Genomic DNA, 24798 nt, shown 5'->3' on the forward strand with positions numbered 1-24798 from the left:
ACATAGTGGACTGAACCAAAAGCTAAGATTGAGTGGGGGTGGGGGGGTGGTACCATAAGCTGAATTTAATCCATACCTAAATAACAAAATATAGAATGAAAAAAAATGTAAAAACATAGAGGGATGAAATCTCAAAGAAACAACCAAACAAGACAGGAATGACGCCACATTATGATGCCACAATACGACACCACAATCCTCATGGATTACCATCATGACATCTTTGGACATTTTACTTTTGTTGTGAGATTGTGATGGATGAAGAAGAAGAAGAAGAATAATCATGAATAATGACACCACATTACGATCCCACAATCCTCATGGTTTTGCATCACAATATCGTATGACATTTCACTTTTGTCATGGGATTGTGATGTAACAACATCAAAAGATATTGTGATGCTAACCCGTGAGTATTGTGGTGTCATATTGTGGCATCACAATGTGGCGTCATTCTTCATAGATATTCTTCTTCTTCATACGAGATGTGGAGGTGTCCACTTTGGGGTTGTTGTTCTTAAACCAAAGAAATCACAGAAAGTCTCGGTAATCCTCACGTACATATAAACAATGGAACATTTGCTCTTGGTCAGCCATGATGGTGACGGGTTCATGTCTGAAGTGTACTAATACCCCAAGGAGACTATTGACAAGGTCTGGAGTAGGAAGTGGCACCTTATTTAGTGAGACATCATGATATGTAGCATGGCTGTCAAACACCACATGAATATTTTTATGTTTGCGTGGATGGAATACAGCAAAATGAGGAAGATACCATCATGGTCGTTTTGCCTCTGTTACTGGTTCAAGAGGCTCAGCATGTCCTTTGGAAAAAAAAGTTTAGCCATTAATGTCCATGTACTGCTGTTTAAGGGCTGGTTTCTTATCCAGAAGCTTGTAAAGAGGCTTAAAGGATTAATTGCAAGTGGTCGATTGTCTGGAAGTTTTGCATCGTCCCTGAAGGGTAACAGAGCAATGCAATTGCCATTGTCATTCCTGATGAATCTGTCCTCAATGATCATGAGAAAATGGTTGTCTTCTATGGAGCGACCCGGCTTGTCATCATTCCTTGTTCACTGATAGCCATCACTGCCGACCCCGTTGCCATCGGCTCAATGGTCGTAGGATCTCCCGAAGAGCTGGCCTTCAGGTACGTGACGATGTGGCAGGATGATGTCCTTAACGGTGATGTGATTAGGGCATGGAGAGTAGACTGATAGTCCTCCATTTTCGAGAATAAGTGTATAGTAGGCCTCCACTCACTCAGGGCTATGGACGCCATCCAGACATGTCACCAATTATCACCCGTCCACAGTCCATATGCCGTGTCCACAGAGAATTAGGTGGTCCATTCCAAGATTTTCTGACTTTAACAACTGAGGAGCATCTCGTGCAATTAACAGCAAGATGGTCACTTCTGGGTCAGGTTCGGGAAACATTTCAGCGTTAGGATGTATATGTGAGTGGAGCCTTGCAACCTCCAATGTTGGAATCTCAGAGGAATTACAAGGAATGGCATTGCACTCGGTTAGCTCAGGGAAAGGCAGGTGGATGATTTCATTAAAAGATTCAATGACTAAGATTCCTGACATGCCTACCACTGGCTGCTATAGTTCCAGAGCAGGTTTTGAGTTCATAGAGGACTCGATTATTTGGCACGTTCAAGTAGTCGTAGAGTGCTGTGGTCCAGAAACCGATTTGACTGGTCATCCAACACAGCATAAGTTTTCAGAAAGTTTTCATGATTACCAGCGATGAATACCTTTGCAAGACAGATTTTGAAACAAGATCTTCCTCTGGATCCACTTCGACAACAAATGTCCGAACACCTGTTAATCACCTAGGGTCACTCCTCACCATGCCTTTGAAGGCCATCCAACACTCTCTCAGGGTTCAAAGAGTCCCTGAGAAGTTGCCTCCCTGCCGGTCCATCGAGCGTAGCACAATTGGCATCATGAAGTGCTGAGCAATGATGGGTTCTGTCACACTGAGAACAATGTAATTTTACTTGACACTCCTTGGCTGAATGTTTAGTTTACAGAACACATCTGATACATATTTTCCATTGGTTAAAAAGGGTCAGTCTGGATTGCATTGTTTTTGTTTTGAATATTCTGCAATATGGAAGAGGATGTTTAATCCTGTGAATAGGGCAGAACTGTTGCGGATCTTCCATTCGACGGCGAGTGTGCTAATTTTCAAAAGGCGACGCAACTGCTGCGGTCATTTGCTTGAGAATCTTTGGCAGCAATTCACCAGTGACTTCGGTCTTGCTTTGCACGAGTGTCACTGGTTAAAGCAGACATTCTGTTCTTCGTGGCAGAAGAATATGATGCATAATATCCTGAGGAAACTATCAGACTGAGGCCATTTTGAATCTGTGCATTGTGCTGAATGAAGGATGCGAGCATTGAAAATGGCGGAAAGGTGACATTGTGTGTTTCTTTATACTTGAAGGCCTCCATCCTCCAACGATCCACACGGTCAGGTGGAAGCTTCGCTATGATTGGTTTGAGGAACAGAGATACATCTAAAGCTGCAAGTCTAAGAAGGGAACCATAATTTTTGGCGGCCTCTCTTTCTTAGATGGTGTCGCTTAACTTCTGCATAGTTTTGCCATCATGAGGAGAGACTTGCGACAAAAGTTCCAGCTTGTTTAGCAATGATTGTGTAACTGCTTCATCGCTGTTGTATCTTTCTTCAAGGCGATTCCAGACCTGCTCCAAACCGACATTGGGGTTGGAAGTGTAGACTCGGGTAAGATGCTCTCCGAATGCTTTGGATTCTGAACGAGCACCAGCCATATGTTGAACCGTGATGTTAAGCTGTTCATCGGATGTGAGCGGTACACCTCTGATCATGTTCTGGAAGGCTGCACGCCATGTCTTGAATTTCTCAGGTTTATCGTGAAATACAGAAATCCTATTTTAAACGAAGTCTTGATGAAACAGATAGTTCACACAGTTATGCATGGCAGGCATCACTATTGGCATAATTGATGACGACGTCTCGACCCAATAATGAATAGCTCAACAATGGTAATGTTGTTGCTGGATGTGTAGTGTATGTCCTCACAGCATTTGTGGGTACAGCATGGGTGGGCATTGGATTTGGTGAGAAATAACTCGATTGGTTGTCAATTGCAATCCCACTGGACGGTGGCATAAGGTCATTATACACCATGGGATACCGAGCGGTCGTAAGCTGAGCCCGGTTTGTGACCCATGAGCTCATAATGGGATACATTAATGCAGTGGTGGTCAATGTGCTGCCGTGACATGTATCATTGGAGAAGGTTGACAACACAAAGGTTAGGTGTAAGGCATTCTTTGGTGTCTGGTGAGTTGCATATGATACACCAGGTGCTGGCATCGTGTTATACTGAGCAGACTGAACTTGCCTGTTGGATGCATTTGATGTCGATGAGTTTTCCATAGATGCGATTGCTGCAGCATTGACGGCTGGTGAAAGGGTGTCTGTCTGAAATGATGATGGGTCAGCACGTACCCGGGTATCTGGTGGAATACCTTCAGTATAATTTTCATGTAGAATGGATGGCCGCGAAGACGTGGCATTCCTGGATAACATCATTCCCACATTCTCCGCAGGTGTAGGTAATCTAGCTGCTGAAATATTTTCAAATCCGCCCCAACACAGAGCGTTAGACATTGCTTCCAAATGGCAGCTTCTTCCTCCTGCGCGAGTTGTTCGAGATGTATCTGTTGCTGCGTAGCTTTCAATCGTTGCTGCATCTGTTGCTGCTCGAGATCACTCTGTTGCTGTGCAGCCATCAATCATTGCTGCATCTGTTGCTCTTCGAGTAGCAATCGATCTTAGTCCAATTTACATCCCATCCTAACAGCTGTAACAGAGGCATCGATTACTTCTGCTTTGGCCTTCAACATGAGCGAAGACGCGTAAGAGCTGGATGAACCAGCGACAAACCGTGTGTGAAGCGAGCTCGACATGATGGCTCTCGATGAACCTCAGGAGCCAGTGACTGACCGCGTGTAATGCAAGCTCGACATGGTGGCTCTTCGTCCTCTTGGCAGCAAGACCAATATGAAGTCAGGTTTTTACTATCCTGGAATGGCCTACGTGTCCCGAGTCTTGAATAAAGAATGCTCCAAGCAGTTTAAACAACACTTGCTGAGGTTTAAATCACTTTTTCTTTATTTCAAAACACCCCAAGTGCGACGGTAAAAAAACCGTGCCTTCTCCACATACAACCACACGTCCGCCAGACAAGGAAGAGCTGCCCTCGCCGTCTCACAGTGGATATGACACCACACATGGGCGGAGCATAAACATGCATGAGGAAAACAAGAAAATGCATGAGGCAAGACATGGGTGGAGCATAAATATGTACGAGACAAAAAATTGGTGCGACATAATATACAATTTACATTCAACCTTGGTTGCATCACAATATGTTACAATGTGTTTTCATCACAGCTTATTGGATTTGCTGGAATTTGTCTGGTTAGGATGATTTTGTGGTTCGTGCTAAGAGGATGTATTTCATTATGCTCTGGAGGGGTTATTTTTCGAATAGTTTGATGAGGTCACATGAGAATGTTTTTTGACATCATTGTAATTTCTTATGTTTAGTTGGTTTTTGTGTAAACAGTTACCTGTAGCATTGTAAGTTGGATGAAAGGAAATTGTGTGAAAGAATAATAATAAGAAATAATGGGTATTTAAAAAAAAAAATTATTATAATTTTGTAATTTTATTTATTTACTCATTTTTTATTTAATTAATCAAACTGGAAGTGTGTCAGTCCTGATTACTGGAAAGGGAACTTCATTATAAATAGAGGGCCTGTGTATCGATTTGCGTGTTGGTGGATTCCTGCGTACATTCTGTGGTGGCAAGGAAAGAATTGGTCAGGTATGACTGGTGTGTGTGTGTTTTTACTGTTGGTGTGCATGGTTTATTTTTGTCCTCCATCTCTCTTTCTTTCTTATTCTTTGTCTATGGAGGGGTGAATCTTACAAATAATTTTTGTAAGGTTCACCTGGCTGCACCTGGATGGGTTCGAGGATAGAGGAGTAGCAGTCGAAACCAGAATCCTATCCAATTTTTCCTGATGATTCCATCTTTGTCTATTTGGGTTCCTCTTCATACACCAATGCTGTATTTAGTCAATTATTTGATTACAAAATTACCATTCTGTCTCCTGTTATATGCTGGTTTCACCCTTAAAACAACACGAAGGGCACATCAGTGTCTTTATTTATTTTCTGCCATGACACCATGATTTGTGGTTACTGGTGCACTTGCTGCGTTGCTTTGAGGTTGACACGTAACAACACGAATCAAATATCATGCAAGTGGTCTGCTGAAGTGTTTCTCAAAATGATGTTGATTTCCGAGCACAAGGCCCACCCTTTTATGATTTTTCTTCCTGGTGGTACCAAAACGAACTTTACTTTTTCACTCGTAGGTCTCAAATGATTAGAAAAAGACAAACACACACTTCTTTGTTTATTACCTTTGTGTCTTCATTTTAAAACCACAAAACCACAAATGCACTTATAAAAATTTTCATTTCATTAACCATTTCATGGGAGGTTTTTTGTTCATTTAAGAACAAATCTCACCCTTGGATAATGGCAGGACAATTTTGAATGGAGTAAGAAATATGGAGTTTGAAAAATTATCACATAGTTTCCATTTCATACAGAATTTACCATTATAAAAAGAACTAAAAGGATCATCCGATGTACTATGTATGCACAATGTAACACACACACACACACACACACACACACACACACACACACACACACACACACACACACACACACACACACACACACACACACACACACACACACACACACACACACCTCTTGTGTATAATATGTAGTCCCTTTCTTTACGTGAAGCAATTTATAATTGTGAAACTTCTGGTGTTTTGATTGTGTTAAGGTGCACACTGAAGAGATTCAGCAGCAAGCTTCAAATTCACTTCTTGCTGTTGTATGTCACACATTCAAGGTATGTTGGGTATGTAATTTAAACGGTGTCGATTCAGTTTCACACTTTCCGTGTTAATAATCACTACATTTGTCCATATATTGGCAAAACCTCATTTTGAAGTCATCATAGTCTCCATTTTTTAAATACCCCCCCCCTCCATCAACCCTGATTACGTATTTGATTTTGTTTCCTTCCGCTTCACTTTTTTATTTAACCAAGGTTTTTAAGCTGCTTTTAATCTAACCTGGTTTGCTCTCTTGCCATGCTTATAATTTGATGGATATTTCGAATTAACCGCTCTCCTCCCTATTCTGTACCAGGGCACACTGCCAGCAGCCTGCAGTGTTTAACAATGGTGTGAGTATGTACTCAATCTATCCATAATGACGTATTGTGTACTAAATAATAGATTTTTAAAAATAACTTTCTTTCATTAAGCGTTGATTTTTTTTAAACTTTAGAACACAAATCATAGGGCATTGTGGCAGAGGAGAAATAGTCAATTGATTTATTGGTTTATTTGTATCCCAACGATCAGATGCGTGACAGAGCACAGTAATGATCTGATGACCAAACTGTGTGTAAAACCATTTTTGCACTCAGGCAGAATCCAATTTTAATGTTTTCAGGAATCTACAAGTCTGTTGTACATCTTTAATATTCCACCCATTTAAGGAATTTTGTATTGACAGGAATTTCTTTTAATCTAGTTTATATCCAGGTTTTGGTGACATTATTTACTTAATAAAGGCTGGGGTCTTCTTACGTGCTCAATCGTTCATGTACCTCTTCTGCGAGGGACCTATACCTCACAGCAAAGTACTCTATTCTTGGAAAAGCTTAAGCACAATCTTCCACAAGAAAGAAAAACCACCTTAAAAAAAGAATGATGAAGTGTTCCTGCAGAATGCTTTCCCAGCTCATCCCCATGATGAGCAAACTTTGTGGTTTAACCAAAGGTCACCATGTTCTGAGCCATTTGTAATCATGCTCATAGCTCCCCGCCGCACAGAGAAAATGGCCATCACAGCAAATGGATAACAGCACATTTCTTTTTTTGGCATCTCAGATTACATAAACGGCTATGTTTCACAACCCGTGAGGAAGTATATGCGATCAGCTGTGCTCATGGCTCGGAACACAGCAGCAGGGGGAGGAATGGAATGCTTTGCGGTGTGAAAGGAGGAATTAGTATTTTTATTTTATTTTATTCTGAAGCTGTGATGTTCCATTCTGCTGTTTACTCACAACTATCGGAAATGATTTGCCACAAATGTTGAACAACATATTTTTTGATTGAAAATTGCTTTAAAATTGTTATCGATATTGCACTATTTCAAAGTTGTTTTGAACTGATCTTTTTGTTTTGGCATGAATCATGTCAATAAAATATCTTTCAGAAAGGGTAACCTCTTCGTTTTGTTTTCTTCCAAAATAAGCTGAGGTCAATTAACATCAAAACAGGGTTTGTGAACAAACAGCAAGCAGAGCAATGTTTGCTCTGTTTTTATCTGTAAAAGGCATCTTTTTTATGACACAGGCGAAATACTTTGTTACTTTATGAATGACTGTGATGAAATGGCCTGCCAATATTTTTTAACCAGACTGCTGTGTCTGTGGGGTTCAGCTGAAGCATATTAAAAGTAATTTGAATACAGACGGGTCTTTTTATATTGTCACGTGCATGGTGTGAGAAAGAAATTGTTCACAGCAAACATGGCAGTGTCTTTCAAACCTGACCCGATTGGGGGGGGGGGGGGGATGGTCCCGGATAATCCATCGACAATGGACCTCTTTTAACCATGTGTTATTTATTTCCCCCCATTCTCTCATGTCATTGTCCAATTGTTGCAATACCAGGAAAGGTGAGTCTCCATCCTAAAGATTTATAAACAAACTTTTGAAAGGGAAGAGAACACAGAACAAATGATCTCCAATAAGTTAATAAATCTCGAACAGAGCCCTAAAATGAATTGATTTGTGGTGCTTAGCGAGTTCGGATTTGAGCTTTTATTTCTCATTCATTGTATACAAGTATACGTATTCCCATTCTCCTCTTTGTGTCTTTTGACTCGCTTGTTTTGTTCATTTGTTATTGCATCATAGCGACCCTCTTCCCTGTGTTCATTATAAAATATATCCTTTAAAAGGTGAGAGTGTTTCAGCCAATTGCTTTCTGTGTGATGATTGCCATCGTTTTGGCTCATTTGGATGACCTTGGGGAAAGGTAAGTAGAGTAGTATTGAACTTAAAGCCAGTTTTGGTCCATCCGTCTCGCATCAGTGTTATTTGGCGTGGACACAACAGTATTATCAAATGATGGAATGTGTGATGGGAGTTGAAACGATGTGATAATACAGTGTTCCAAAAAGACATGGACAACTTTGGTTGTTAATATATTTAGCACCATAAAAGACACAATGATACCCTTTGACTTGTATGATAGAGAACCTCATAAAGTTTTCTATATTTCAGGTATAGTGGTTTAATGTAAAAGAAAATAGTCACTCCACTCTAGAAAGTTCAGTGCGTTGAATGGTTCAGAGATGCGATCCAACACGCAAGTTCAGCGTAATTTCCATACAAGGTATGGAAGGAATCCGCCATCGTGGACTAGTATCAGAGAGTGGTACAAGTGGTTTAAGGAGAATGGGAGTTGTCAGAAATAGAAAAGTATTGGTCGACCAAGCACAAGTGCAGCAGACATTGAACGAGTGCATGAATCATTTCGTGAAAGTCCTAGAAAATCAATTTGATGGGCATCCAGAGAACTGGGACTACCAACCACCACTGTACACTGGGTTTTGCATAAAAGACTGAAGCTTTATGCCGATAAGGTGCAGATTCTGCAGGAACTCAAACGCAAGGTGTTTGCCTTGGAATTTCTCAGTCACATGGAAGATGATGAAGATTACCTGAAAAACGTTTTCCACTTTCGTCCAAAAACGAAAAACCCCCATTTCGTCAATGAACATACAAGTGAAAGTCCAAAAAACCAATGTGTGGTGTGACCTTCTCCATGATTGCTTGGTGGGTCCGTTTTTCTTTTTGGAGGATACAGTAACCTCAACAATTTACATGAACATGGTGGAAGGATTTGCCTTCCCACAGAATTAACACCTGAAACCCAACATCATTTTTCAACAGGACTTCACAAGCTGCTTGGTTGTTCATTTCCAAACTATGGCCATACATGGCAAAAGTATTCGCACTGTCACTAAATATATCGATCAACTTGAACAAAGTTCAGGCCATACTCACCTGTGTTTATCCCCGTGTTGGTGTGCGGTGCCTCGGGCGGTGGCTACTCGCTGAAAATGTGCAATTTTATTTTGACGTTTCCCCTTTATGTATGACGTTCTTTCATTTATAAGACCTGTCACTTCGATATAGTAGATAGATACATATAACAAAAATGAAACATTTAGTTTTTCAGTTTCTTCAATCATTTTGTTGGAGTGCTTGCTTGAGTGCTTCAGCCACTTAACGAATACAAGCTTCCATGGGGATACCACGGCCTGTTTCTCTGTGGGGACATCTCCGGAGTTAGGAAAGCAAACTAAATTATAGGATTACAATAAGTAAAAAATGTTTTCAGTTGTTCCAAAGCAATGAACTGCCACACCATGGTAGGATAGCTGAGAGGTACACATGCTCGCTCAAAGCTGTCGAGCGTGGATTCAAATCCTGACCCTGCTATAAACTGTCATCCCAGTGTTTCACAGGCAGGGTGATTAATCAATGTGTGTGCAGTCTCTTGGATGGACGTTAAACTGGGCATCACATCTGCCAGAATCCCCCCCCCACTCTCGCCTCCCCATTCTCCTCCTCCCCTCTTTACTCCCTCCCACCCCTCCCTCTCTCCCTTTCCCACCCTCTCTCTCTCCCTCCCTCCCCTCCCTTCTACTCCACCCCTCCCTCTCTGTTAATAGGACTGTTAAGGACTGATAGTTTGTGTTGAATTTACAATGGCCTCCCCAGAGTGTAGCATGTATGAATCCAATTTGGAGTGAGACAACTAGAGGGGTGCAAAGGTCGGTGAATGTGCGAGTATGAATGCATGCAGGCAGGCCTTTGCCATGTAGATATCATGGGTTTTAAGTAGAACCCAGTGGTTAAAATAAAATGTTGCTGTTTGTGCACGTTTTATCACCCTTCCCTTCCCGTCCCCTCACACCACCTCCTCCCAAACCCCTCCCATCTCCACCCCACCATGAACATCTCTGGGCAATCTCCATGTGCTGTTTCAACATACCCCCACTTCGTTCAATCCTCTACTCCCCCTCCCCCCCTTTCTCCACAAGTCCCACTACCAAAGGCAAGTTCAGAACCCCTTCCCCTCACAATGTCATAAATCCTGAAAAAAAAACATTGTTTTCAACCCACATAGAAACGAATATCCTGGTTGTGAAACACAATGGTTTATGTGACACTTCATATTTGAAGGATGCAAGCTAAATGGTGTATTGTAAACAGGGTCCAGGAAGTTTGGAAATGAATAAACTTTCTTTGTTCTCTGCTACGTATTTTCAGAGGGGAGAGCACAGCTTCAGAAGGGCAGAGCACTTTTTAACATCAATGTAGTGCACTCCAAGAGGGGCGGGCGAGTGCAGCATTCCAAATGGGACGGTTTTCGTGGTTTGAGCTCGGTTTCCATAGGTTGAAGCCGAGAAAGGTGAGAGGCGAGAGCACCAGCCCAGAGGGGAGAGCAGTACTCCATCAGGCCGCGAATGAAAGTTTCGTATGTGGTCAGGAGCCAAGGTGAACCAAAGGAGAACTTTGCATGGCGGACAATGCCCAGTCAGCGACTGCCTTTGGAGGCCAGCTTGGAAACGTGGTTTTCAGATCGTGGCAGATAAGAGACCCAGAAGCTTGAATGAAAGGACTGCTTCAAGTGGATTGTTGAGAAAGTAGATGGGTGGGGGTGGGGAGGTTCCATACGGTCCTTACTGAGAGATTTGTCAGGATTGAAAAACATGTTCGACGTGTTGGACCAATTTGTGATTTTATCCAGATCTACAGAGAGCGATGACGTTACTGCTTGCCAGTCCGAGGGATGACAGATTGTACAGCAGAGGGTGGAGTCATCAGCAAAGAGATAAAGAGGATTTTCAGAGAGCATCAGAGAGATCATTGATGAAAACCAGAAAAAGAACAGAGCCAAGAACGCTGCCTTGAGGAACTCCAGCCTGGACATGAAGAGTCTATGAGAGAACTCCATTAAGTCACATGTTGGCTGTGACAGAAGAGGAAGTCTGCGAGCCATGAGTGGAGATGTCCTTGGATACAACAGGAAGAGATTTTGGTGAGCAGGGCAGGGTGCCAAACCGTATCGAAATCACGCGATATGTCTCGGAAGATGCCTCTGATTTCATGTCTGGCAATGAGGATCTCCGTCCATTGCTGGGAGAGCAGAAGCAGCATTTCCAGGGTAGAGTGACCTGGTCTAAATCCAAATTGATGATTGGAAATCAAGCCATTGGAGACGAGGAAGGATTTAATGTCAGAAGCGATGATCGATTCCATAACCTTGCTGATGATTGGGAGAACACTGATTGGTCTGTAGTTGCAGGGATCTGTTTTTTGTACTTCTTTTATGCATAGCGATAATGTTTGCTGATTTCCAAGCAGATGGCAGATGACCTTGAGCAAATGAGAGGGTGAATAGCACAGAGAGAGGGTGAGCAAGACCAGCAGAGCAGGTTTTTTGGACACGTGGGCTGACGCCATCTGGACCGGTTGCAGAATGCGAGTCGAGGTTTGCCAGCGAACTCTCCACCTTGTCGGGAGAAAAGGACACAGAGTCCAGGGACAGCTGGGTGTGACTGGGTAATGTGGGTCCAGAAAGCGATGGGTTTGGGACACAAGATTTAGAAGGAAACACAAAGTTTAGGCATTCAGCCTTTTCACATGCAGTGTCAGCTGTTTGAGGTGAGGGAGGGGATGGAGGGGGAACATACACCAGAAACAGACTTAACTAGACACCACCATGATTTGAAGAAGGGAGACAGGTTTGAGAGTTCAGACTTGAGATTAGAAAGATGTTGTTTTCCGGCTCTCTTGAGGGTAGACACACTTGTTATGACCTTTATGGATGGAACTGAGATTGCCTTCAGTTGGATTCGCCTTCCACAAGCGAAGGCAAGTTCTTTCAGGAAAATTGCCTCACCACAAGTTTCAGTGTACCATGAGCGGGACGGAGGGTAGGACAACTGAAGACGAGAGGGGATAAATCTGTGCATGAGAGAGAGAGAGAGCAAGTTTCTTTGAAAGAATTCTCAGGATGAATTGATGTCGGAGGACGTGGAAATGGGAGACCAGTCTTGAAGTTTGACGGCTGCTTGATGTCCCTGCCAATCGGTCTGAGTGAAATGCCAGACTCGACGGCGCTGAGGTGGTTCTCTAAAACAGCCAGAGAGATGTCTACTTTGACAAGTATGTGGTCAGATGAACGGATTTGAGTGAAGGAAGAACAGCAGAAATTTTCAGGGAAATTTATCAAAATCAGATCCAGAAGAAATGGAGTACTGTTGGTTGAGATCTTGTTTGGGAAGTTGACCGATTGAATCGGTCCCAATGAGTCACAGAAGTCTTTTGTTGAAGTGCCATGGTAGGTGAGAGAGGAACCCACACCCAGCCAACTGGAATGATGACAATTGAAATCACCACATACGAGGAAGAGAGAGTTCGGATGAGAGGAAAGAAGTTGGTCCATGTTTTCGGAGAGTGAGATGTGAATGGAGTCATCACTGTTTGGTGGACGGTATAGTACACATATAAACATGAGGTGGGAGTGGAGGGGAATCCGTAGCAGAGGTATTTTGGGGGATTTGGAGGAGAGAGGGCAGTGCATGGTGAGTGGGGAACAGAGTCTTTGATGAAGAGAGCAACTCCGCCACCAGGACGAGGCTCAGGTCTGTCATCTCAGAAGAGGGAGTTAGCAGGGAGAGATACTGGGTAGTCATAGACTTCTTGAAGGAGGAAAGTTTGAGTTAAGCAGATTATGTCTGGTTTGTCAGTGGCAACCTGCAAGGAAAGATCTGTCAGGTTTGAGCGAAGGTCCCAGGATGTTTGAGGTCCACACTGTTTCGGAAGAGGGAGTGAAGGAGTTTTTTGGTGCGGAGGAGGGGAGGGGGAGGGTAGGACGAGGGAAGATTGGGGGAGGTAAGGAGAGTTGTTGAAAGAATGTGAGGGATTGCAGAAGTACTCGGGGAGAGGGCCGGATGAGGAAGAGAATAGGCTCGGTGGTGACGGATTGAGGTCCAGTGGGAATTAAGAAGAGAGGGCCAGAGGACAGTTGAAGATTGGAGGAGGTGGAATGATGAGATGGAAGAGAGAGGGTGGGGGAAGGAGGCAGCTTTGTGGATGTGAGAAGGGAAACTTTGGGAAGGGGGAGTGTGGAGGAAGATTGGAGGGAAAAGGGAGAAGGGTGAGGGGGGGGGTTTTTGAGAAAGGTGAAGGGGAAGCTTGGAGGGGGAAGAGTGAGTGTGAAGGTTGCTTTGAGAGGGAGTGGAGACAATGAGAGCAGGCAAGGCAAATGTGCAGGAGGGCGATGGGAGAGGTGGGGAGAGGGGAAGAATGAGACTTGGTTGAGATATGGTGAAGAAGGGAGTGGGCAGGGGGAGGTACATGATTTGAGGGGTTGGGAAGAGGGGGAGGTGTGCTGAGAGGAAGGAAGGAGCATGTTTGTGGTGATGAGTGTTTTTTTTTTTTTCCTGTGGTTGCTGACACAATCCTCTGACACTGTCATATATGGAAGTGGTGATGAGGAAGTGTTTTTTTCTAGATTGAGAGATATCTCACTCTGTTAGGTTAGAATGGAGCCCACAGATGTGAGAACACCACACACTTTGGGACAATAGAGGAGGAGCTGTTACTGAAGAAGACAGTGAAGAGGTGCCAAGACGGGGGGGGGAAGGAGTGGTATAACAGATGGGTGGACGAGGAGGTAGATTTAAGCAGGTGGGGTAAATTGGCACTGAAGTTGGGGGGAAAAAAAGGATGATTGATGGAACACGAGCATGTATTACAAACTGGGAGTTTTAAAATTATAAAGTCAGAGATGTGATTAAAGACATGGGGTGAGGGATGCAGTAAAGGAGAATTAAGAGAATGGAGAAAAGAAACATTGTCACAGTTGGACTTTTGAGACACAGGATGAAGGAAAGGTCAAATTGAAAACAGCCTTTTGAAGAAGAAGAGGAATAAGAAGAAAAGAGGAAGACGAAGAAGAAGAGGAAGAAGAGGAAGAAGAGGAGGAGGCGGAAGAAGAGTAGAAAATTATGACCCAATACCACTGATCTCAACTACTGGATTGGTCACGACGGCTCGTGCGTGAAGCCACCGGAAGTGCACTTTCCGCCATCTTGTCTCCCCCAAAAGAGGCGAACTGTCGTAACACGCAACGTTGAACCGGGCCCCGCCGATTTTGCAAAATATATTTCTTCAAATATATTTCAACTTCTGTCTAATATTTTAATGGATTTTGAAGTAAATTACTGTTCCTATTACTCAATCGAATTCCAGAAAATTCCCTTGGAGCTCCTTGGCAATTGCAAGGAGGCGATTAATGCATATTATGAGGCCCGACACAGGGTTGGGTCGGAAAACAAACATAGGCCTAACATCGAAGTTACATTAGGCTCCAGGTCACTTAATCAATAACAAAACAAAACTAAAGTCATGTTTTTTTATGTTATTTAAAATACGTTTTGTTATTTTAGGCAATTTTTTTTGTTATTCTACATTTCTTAATGTTTTCGGGACAAGGTTGTAAGCTACGAGATGTTGGCTTGAAGGCCGTTTTGAGACCAAAGTTCGCAGGCAAAAGTTAACCATGACGAGGCCAATAACTCCATACATAGCCTTTCAATGTCCAACACATCCTGAAACCTTATAAATATAATATCCTTCTCGTAAATAATATCATGTAGTTGTGTACTTTTCTCAGGCAGCGTGGGGTACCCCCCCCACCCCATCTCAACACTCCTTGTGTGTTATACAATGTAAAGTTCAAAACATATTCAAGAGTTACATGTTAAAAACTGAAAAATTACATCAATAAATGAAGAAGATGATTAGACTGCTTTCATTTTGCACACAAGAATGTTTTAGAATGCACAAACTTCAGGTTAAATCAACATTCCCCTACCATTTGGAGGAGTGGGGGAAGGAACCCCCCCCCACCCCATCTCAACACTCCTTGTGTGTTATACAATGTAAAGTTCAAAACATATTCAGGAGTTACATGTTAAAAACTGAAAAATTACATCAATAAATGAAGAAGATGATTAGACTGCTTTCATTTTGCACACAAGAATGTTTGAGAATGTACAAACTTCAGGTGAAATCAACATTCCCCTACCATTTGGAGGAGTGGGGGGAGGAACCCCCGCCCCCCATCAGACTCCCCCTCAGTCACTTCTCTCCCTTACACCATGGATCCCTTCCATCCCACCTCTCTTTCTTCTCTTAATGTTGTCAACTTTATATGTACTCAGGGATCAGGATTCGGACCATTACTACTAATTATTTACATCAATGATTTGGAGAGAGGGGTGAAGAGGTTTTCCAAATTTGCAGATGACACAAAGCTTGGAGGGAAGGTGGATAGCAGAGGGGGTGGTGATCAGATTCAGGAAAGTGTTAATACTCTCATAGATTGGGCAAAAGATTGGAGAATGTAATTTAACCTGAGCAAGTGTAAGGTGTTGGGGATGGGGGAGAACAATATAAATAGAGATTACAGGACACAAGGGGTAATGTTGGAGTGTGTCACATGGGGGAAGGATCTCGGGGTGGTAAGAGATATGGGAGGTAAGCAGGCAGCAGAGTGTCAGGCAGCAAAATGTGAAGCAAATCTGGTTTTCAGTTGTATTTGGAGGGGGATAAATTATATATCAAAAGAGTTGTTAACATAGGCCAGGAATTTAGTGAGGGCCACATCTAGAATATTGTGTGCAGTTTTGGTCACCACAACTCAGGAAGGACATCGCTGCCATGTCGAAGGGTTCAACGCAGGGCGAACAGATTGATTCCGGGCCTCACTCGACTCAGCTGAGGAGCAGTTGAAGGAGACAGGGCTTTATGCAATAGAAAGAAAGAGGTTACGAGGCGATACGATTGAGATGTTTAAGGTATTGAAGGGCATCGACAAAGTAAGTGCAGAAGAATTATTCAGCAGAGTAGACACAGTGATCGCACCAGGGGCATTGCTTGAGAGTAAAGAAGAGTCGAGTTAAGAAGGTAGTGAGGTAGGGGTCTTTCACTCAAAGAGTAGTTAATGCATGGAACGGTCTCCGTGGAAAGGAATTGGTGACAGAAACAGTAGATGGGTTTAAATTGGAATTAGATAGGAACCTGGAAGTTATGGAGATTGAGGGGTAGAGGAAAAAGCCTGGTGTTGGCTTAGTGGTTCGGGTGGCGGCTTGGGATCCCAGGGTCCTGAGTTTAAGTCCCGTTGGCCGCTGAATTAATATACACCAGGAGGTTGACTCAGCCTGTCATCCTTCCGAGTTCAGCAAAACGATTACCAGTGTACTGGTAAGGGGGACACTGCATCAGCGGCACAGCCGCATCCCAACCAATGGTGCAACCAGCAGCGACAGGCTGCACTCGATAGAGAGAGAGAGGGGTAGAGGGATGTTGGCAGGTCTTTTTGCAAGTTTGAGCATTGATGGATGATTATGTGCACGTCTGCAGAGTGTTGTTGATGGGGGTGGGTCTTTTCAAGGGGTGTTGTGTGGTTGATTTTTTTTTTTTAACCCAAGACATGCCCACTCTGGAAGTTGGAAAAAAAAGTCTGGAAATTTTCTTGTGTTGATGTGGTGCAGGTATGATGGGCCGAAAGGTCTCCACCTGAGTTTAATCACCTGTGTATGACATCACAAAATACACTTAACACATGAAAATGTGAAATGTCAACCAACGTTCCCTGTCAGCGCACAGACGTAAAAGGTGATTAAACCACGCAAAGTGACATTCTCTCACAGTCACTTGAGGTCTGTGATTTTCACAAGTTAATTACACCAACTAATAAAACTTTGCATGAGTTACATGCAAAGTTTATAGCTTGCATTTGGAGATTTTACAGCCAGTCTGCCGTTTTCGTATTCGCTGCAGTGATGTTTTTGGGGAGACAAGATGGCGGAAAGTGAACTTCCGGTGACTTCACTCCTCCATATACAATCGCTGTGGACGTGACTGTGGTGTATGATCATAGAGCGCTGAGGGGGCGTGGAGGAGTTGTGATAACAATCACGTGTCTGCAATGCATATAGCTGTTCGTGCCCGCTAGAGGCTCGTAGTGGTGTGCATCCGAAAACGCAATAAACAGTTACGACGACACTCTCGACTCTCCGTACCTCACTGCACCTCGGACACCACAGTGACCAATCCAGTAGTGGAGATCAGTGCCCAATACCGAGAACCACACGTGCGAAAGAGGAAGTTGTAACATTTTAAGAAACCGTTTTTTTATTTTTTGATAAAGAATACGTAAGATCAAGTAAAGGAAGGGTTGAAGAGAAATCGTGTCGGTGTTTGGTGAATTTCGATCGCTAAACGCAGAAGGAAGCTGTTGGTTCGACGAAAGTTACAGGAAGAAGAAGAAGAGGGGTAAAGGAGGTGGAGAAACACGTGGTGACGTGAGAGGTTGAAATAATTCAAAAATGTTTTTTTTTCTAGATTCGGTGACATTGGGAAAAGGAAAGGTTGAAGAGAAATCGTGAAGGTGGCTGGTGAACGCGAATCTGCCAAAATGGATGGTGGTCCGGCAGAAGGAGGAAGAAGAGTCAGTAAAGGAAGTGGTGGAGTGTCACGTGAGAGAAAAGGTTTTTTATTTTTTTATTTTATTTACTTTTTAAGACATGAAACCGAGGCGATAGTTGTTCGGGTTTGGAGGGTGGAGGGAAAAGTGGAGACAATATAAACTGATGGTAATTAGGAGAAAATACAATAAACACGATCAAGCACACAAACGGGTAGAAGGGTAGGCCTCAAGGAAACCTAATGTGAAAAGACGACGAAAACTCAGCAATGAGCACATGTTTGAACACAAGACCGAACTAGAAATGCACAGTAAACACAGAGACTACAAAATGGCAGGAAAAATGCAACAAAAACGATCGGAAAACTTATCTTTGAGAAAGTCGGCAGAGATCCTGAAGAGGAACCGCCACCGGAACCGGAAGGCTCAAGGTTTATTTGTATTTAAATGTCAGATAATTGTTTTGTATTTATTCATACGGATGTGCACTTGAATATAACTGTCATTAATCAAAAAGCCTTCGGCACGACAGAGTGATGAAAAATTTAACTTTTTTTTTTTCAAAAATTTCCAATTTTTGTTTTTGCCGAAAAACACTCCCTGGAGCACACTGACAAACATCATTCTGAAAGTTTGTTTGTTCAGTCTTCTCTGAGAAAAATGGCGACACAAACACACAATCGGCTCTCTTGTAGTACAGATAAGCCATGCCAAGCTTTTGAAGACTGTTCTGAACACAGGTGATGAGTCACGGTATGATTTATTCAACACCAGCAGGGCTACCTGGCTGTGCCCCTGAGGAGTGGTGTGGGGAAACCCGGCACTGCCTGGCTGGGTGAGCTTTTCCCGGCGGTAATTCAGGACATGTTGGACATTGAAAACCGATGGAGTTATTCATGGTGGATGGAGTTATTCATAACCACCTCGTGGTGGTTACCCTTTGCCAGCGGAACGGCGGCAGCAGTGCCTGACCCCACATCCCAATATACACTTTATAGCGGCCTTTGGTGGCCTCAAAACAGATGTTCAAGGCCATCCTGTGGAAGCTGAAAACCTTGCCCAGATTCTGAAATGCCGACATCCAAAATTTGTGGCCTCTCGGTGCTCCGGTTTGGTCATGAAAGAATAACGTACAAACACACAAACATACAAACACTTTCAACATATGAATAAAGATGGAAATATCTATTCATTTGTTCATAATAATAATAATAATAATAATAATAATAATAATAATAATAATGGACATTGCATAGATATCTCCTCATTTATAACTTCAATCACTCCTGATATTTAAAAACAATTGCCTGATATCATGTTCTGGTTTTTACTTATTCGTAAGCAGAGTGGAGCTGCTTGAGTGCACCATTTTCTGGGGGTGCAGCTGATGAAATGCCCTGTTATCAGCACACTGGCACTCATTTTGCCATCCTCAGAAGGATGACAGGCTGAATCAATCCACCTGTTGTTAATTCAACTGGTTGACAGGGGCTTGAACTCAAGACCCTGAGATCTTAAACCAGCCACCCAAACTGTTTAACCAACACCAGGCTTACCATGTTGTGGTGACACACAAAGACTGCTGAGAGCGTTTTGGTGATTTGTAAGTTTAGTAATCACCAGGGATGCTGAATCATTGGAAGGGCATGTGGGGGGAAAATAAATGTTGTTGAGGGGAAAATAAATAAATAAATAAAACAAGCAAGCATATCCTTCCCTTTTTTGATCAAGGGTTTGTGAGATGTTGTAATAAGCTAAGGGGTTTAGTATTTTCTTGTTTGCCCTTGGAATCTCACCAGTCATAGTTTGTTTTATTGTGTTATTTGAAGCTTTAATGATATACATGTGGATCCGGAAGGGTAGAGCGTGGGAGAAGCGCATCACGGCCAAGAATGGCGATGCCTGCTCCGATTGTTGCTCATACTGAATGATTTCGCCTCTTGCTTTCAATAAACCTTGTTAATGGACTTCAAGGAGTGAGACTGACTTCTAGGGACATCACAGGGTGGAAGGTAAATATCTGGAGATAAACAGTAAGTTGCGAATTGAAGAAGAAATCGAGGCCTCAAATGAAACATGGATCATGCTCCTCGTGATCAAAACAGGCTCCAGTCGTCGTTTCACATCAAAAAATCCTACAAAGTGATCACACCTGTAACAATATATATATGGTATTCCTTCTGTGGGCCAATAAATGAAGCGTCACTTCCGCTTGAGCCAGAGACGTGTGCTTTGGTCGATGCTGTTACATGGTGTCAGATAAGCAAACCAAACGCCGCTATGGAAGTCCTAAAGCCTCCCGGAGCAGTGAATTTTAAGGCATCGAATGTTGCCAATGCATGGGACAAGTGGGCTGCACGATTCTCCAACTACTTCAAGGCCACTGAGCCCAAGAAAAAAAGATGCTGACGTGCAGGTTGCCATTTTGCTTGAATTGGCGGGACCGGACTCCCTGACTATTCACCAGATGTTTACCTTTGCTGAAGGTGACAATGGGAATGATTATGAGTTGGTGCTGTGGAAGTTCATTGATTACTGCAGACCAAAGTAAAACGTTGTGTCTGAGAGGTATCGTTTTTGGAAACGTGACCAGGAGGAGGGAGAGAAGATCGACCAATGGCTCGTTGAACTCAGAACACAAGCAGCCATGTGCGAGTTCGGACCTCAAGAAGGACTCGTGATATGAGGTAAGATTGTGTTTGGTGTGAGAGATGAGAGATCTCAGGAGAGACTTCTTCGGGAAGGTGAGGTCACAGTGCAGAAAGCTTTGGACATATGCCATGCCGCCGAATCAAGCAGGCAGCAGCTTGACGGCATGAAGGGTGCCAAGCAAGTCTTTGCAGTGGATAAAGAGAGGCAACAACAGCACATCACCTTTCCCAAGCAAGCCAAGGCGAAGCCTGCAGCCAGAGCCATGACAGCTAGAAAAGGCGACAGGAAAACCTGACTCAACCTGTGTGCTAATACTGTGGCAATAAGCACAGTCCTGGGCCGTGCGGATGTCCAGCATTTGGCAAAACATGTGCCAAGTGTGGAGGCAAGAATCACTGGGCTGCTGTATGCAAGGGTGGAGGCACAAGAAGGGTACGTCTTCTGGATGCAGATCCTGAGCAAGGTACTGAAGAGTTTCTGGTCGTAGATTCAGTGCTCATCGGTAACCTAGACGATGACGTTACCCGGCCTGCGGGCAGGTGGCAAGAACAGCTTATAGTTGGCCAGAGTGTGGTGAACATCAAGCTCGACACAGGTGCCCAGGCAAACGTAATCTCGCTTGCTACCTTGACTGTTGCAATGCCTGAGCACACCATAATGCCCACCAACGTCATTCTCACTGCTTTTGGTGATGGCAAAATTAGCAATTGGGTACAATCGTGATTCCTTGCAGGCACAAAGGGCAGGACTGGAGAATCAAATTCTATGCAACTGAGAAAACCACTGTTCCCGTCACAGGACAAAACGCATGTGAGAAGCTGGGCCTTATCAAGCGTAGAGATTCACTGCATGCTCCACTGACAAAGGTGAGGCTGCTCGAACAATACAAAGACGTGTTCACAGGCACTGGTCAGTACAAGCAGGAATACGAAATTTAGCTGAATCCAGTTGTCATGCCGACTGTTCAGCCAGCCAGACGTGTTCCCTATGCAAAGTATGAGAAGCTAAAAGACCCTCTGGAGCAACTGGACAAACGTGGTGTCGTGACCAAGGTCGACAAGCCCGCGGACTGGGTTAGTAACCTCATAGTCACTGAAAAATAAAAATGGCCGCATGAGAATCTACCGAGACCCAAAGCCGTTGAACCGTGCAATCAAGCGAGAGAGATACACAATGCCAACACCAAGTGATGTGCAGAGACACCTGAACAACAAGGTGGTGTTCACAGTGATTGACATGGCTGACGGGTACTGGCATGTGAAGCTGACAGAGAAGTCTTCCGACCTGTGCACATTTAATACAACCTGAGAATGGATGATATTCTGCCGCATGCCTTTTGCCGTACTGTCAGCGAGTGAAATCATGCACAAGAGGGACCAGGAGGCCTTCAGCGACATTCCCGGTAAGCAGGTTATCGCTGACAACATGATCATTGCCGCTGAAACCATGGAAGAACATGACCAAATATTGCACAAGGTTATGAAGAGAGCTCGCAAACAACAGGTTAAGTTTAACAGGACTAAGGTACAGTTCCAAGTGACCAAAGTGCTGGACATGGGCAACATCATCACTCCAGAGGGAATGACACCAGACAAGTCCAAGATCCGAGCGATTGCTGACATACCTACACCAGAAGACAAGCCAGCACTTCAGTACCTGTTGGGCATGGTCAAATACCGAGCACAAAATATACCGAACGAGTCGGAGACCAAGGCACCGCTCCGTGCACTGCTCAAGAAAGACACAGCCTGGAGCTGGGAAGTGGAACACACAAAAAGTCTCAACAAGGTCAAAGCAGCATTGGCAACATAACCCGTTCTGAGGTACGACAACGTCTCCAAGCCGGTGACAATCCAAGCAGATGCAAGCCAGAGTGGGTTTGGTTGTTGTCTGCTCCAGGAGGGTCGGCCAGTTCACTATGCATCAAGGTCTATGAGAGATACTGAAAAGAAGTAGGCACAGATCGAAAAGGAACTGTTGGCAATCTGCTACGAATGCCACAAATTCCACCAGTTTATGTACGGAAAGCCAGTGAATATGCAGACGGATCACCGCCCTCTCCAGGCAATTTTCAAGAAACCCCTGGGCAATGTGACTCCACGACTGCAGAGAATGCTTTTGAGATTACAGCGCTATGAACTAGATGTGAGCTATGTCCCAGGCAAGTACAATAGTACATGTATCTAGCCGACACACAGCTGTGCATACTTACCTGGTGACCGATCAGACAATCAGATGGAGGATGACATAGAAGTCATGATCCACTGCCTGGTGCGTGACATGCCGATGAGTGCCATGAGACAAGAGCAGATCCGAGCTGCAGCTGCTGAGGACCCTGACCTCCAGATGCTAAGGCAGGCAGCCGTGATGGGATGGCCAAAAAAGAAGCACAGTGCTCTGAGCGTCCTCCAAGACTACTTACCGGTCAAAGATGAGGTACACATAGCTGACGGACTGCTGTGTGTTGGTGACCGCATTGTGATCCCGAGCTCACTGAAGAGTGAGATGCTGGCTCTGCTACATGAGTCACATGGGAGCTGAGAAAACGAAAGCCTGGGCCGCTGGTGCTTTGTTTTGGCCCAACATGACTGCAGACAATGGTCAACTGTGCAGTTTGCCTCAGCCAGAGGAATGCACATCCCAAGGAGCCGTTGAGACCACACCCCATACCTGAGCTTGCATGGCAGAAGGTGGGAGCCGATGTCCTCACATATCAAAGCAAAGACTATCTCCTGGTGGTTGATTACTACAGTAAGTATCCGGAGGTGGTGGAGATTGGGGACAAGACTGCCACCACGATTGTCAATAAGACGAAGGAGATCTTCACACGTCATGGCATTCCAGAAGATCTCGTGAGTGATAATATGCCATTTGACAGCCAAGAGTTCAGGCAGTTCACGTGAAACTGGGGAATCAAAGTCGACATCCAGTCAGTCCTGGATTTGCCCAGTCCAATGGCCAAAGTGAACGTTTTATCCAAACCATCAAGAGGATGATGGAGAAAGCTGATGACGACATTTACCTGGCACTTCTGGAGTACCAAAACATCCCTGTCACAGGTACATCATTCTTGCCGGCACAGATCTTAATGAGCAGGACTCTGAGATCCAAGATACTAGCCACCAAGCAGTTGCTCAAACCAGCGATAGTCGATCCCAAAACACAGTTGATGCAACAGAAGCTGAAACAGAGAGTCCATCATTACAGATCGCTGGCTAACCTGCAGCCAGGTGACACTGTTCGTATCGGGAGGAAGAACACCCGGCAGCCAGCCATCGTTACCAAAGTGGGTTCACACCCCAGATCATATTGGGTGGCCAACGGCATCGGGAGTCGATTACGCAGGAACAGACGTCATCTGTTGAGAACGAATGAGCCACCACCAGTTGTCATGACCCCTCATGAGCAAGTACCTGCTGTGACGAGCAATATGAGGAATACCCCTCATGAAGACATGAACAGTGGAGTAGGTATGCCATAACCAGCTACACCTGTGGGAGAACATTACACACTCAACTGCACGCACACTGCAACACACATGCGTCCAATCAGGTAGCACACCAGACGAGGACGTGAGATTGTTAAGCCTCAGAAGTGTAAAGATTTTGTTTGTTAAATCCATAAACTTCTTCTAAACTGGCGTTGATGACCATTGCAGACTTGTACCGATATACCTGACATATGAAGTTGGTTAAACTTTCACTCAAACTTGGTTTCTGGTGGCACTACAAGCCAATAAGTTGTTTCACATGTTGCTAAAGGTTTGTGGACGCTGATTGTTTATTTAACAACACTTTGATAATGTATGATCTTCCTCTTCATTAGGAAGGGAGGTGAAACAGAATATATAAATAATATAAATAATATATAATAAATAAATATATAAATATATATATACAGTATATATACAGTGTATATACAGTGTTCCTGACGTGGGCCAATACATGAAACGTCACTTCCGTTCGAGCCAGTGACGTGTGCACGGTCGATGTTGTTACACTACCCATGTTCAGGAAGATTATTTTAATTATTCGTGACACTGAGAATTATCAATCGTATCAGTTGGTGGTATTGTACTACAAAGCACGATCGCTATCCTACGAACTCTACGGCAACTGTAGGCTTGTCAAGGAGCGTCATTCGCTGTCAGGATATGAGCGGTGTATTATCACAGTGAAAAATGGCTGTGATGAATTAAAGGATGTGACGCGCGATCACGTGTCGCGCAGTCAGATAAAACCGTGATGCCGCGCGGTTGGGGGGATTGTCCCTGGGGCATTGTCATTTACGGCGGTGGTTCACTTGGTGCTCGTTGAATGGTGATAATTGAGAGTATACCGGACTCCGTGCTTATGTTGGCTAATTGCTGATTTATTTTGCGGTGATCGACT

General features: G+C 44.0%; 1 protein-coding gene across 1 annotated transcript in view; it reads left to right on the forward strand.

Moving 5' to 3' along the window:
* The window catches only part of LOC147026358 (gamma-interferon-inducible lysosomal thiol reductase-like), a 49482-nt gene extending 42085 nt beyond the window's left edge, over positions 1-7397 (forward strand). Inside the window, exons 6-8 of the mRNA XM_085881691.1 lie at positions 5938-6006; positions 6309-6345; positions 7058-7397. Of these exons, the coding sequence (XP_085737817.1) occupies positions 5938-6006; positions 6309-6338 (99 nt within the window). The 3' untranslated portion in view covers positions 6339-6345; positions 7058-7397. The remainder of the gene's footprint in view (positions 1-5937; positions 6007-6308; positions 6346-7057) is intronic.
* Positions 7398-24798: the final 17401 nt, after the last annotated feature.

Source organism: Eptatretus burgeri, chromosome 5 (assembly GCF_056783735.1).
Source record: "Eptatretus burgeri isolate ZD-2024b chromosome 5, Ebu_testis_v1, whole genome shotgun sequence".
Classification (NCBI taxonomy): domain Eukaryota; kingdom Metazoa; phylum Chordata; class Myxini; order Myxiniformes; family Myxinidae; genus Eptatretus; species Eptatretus burgeri.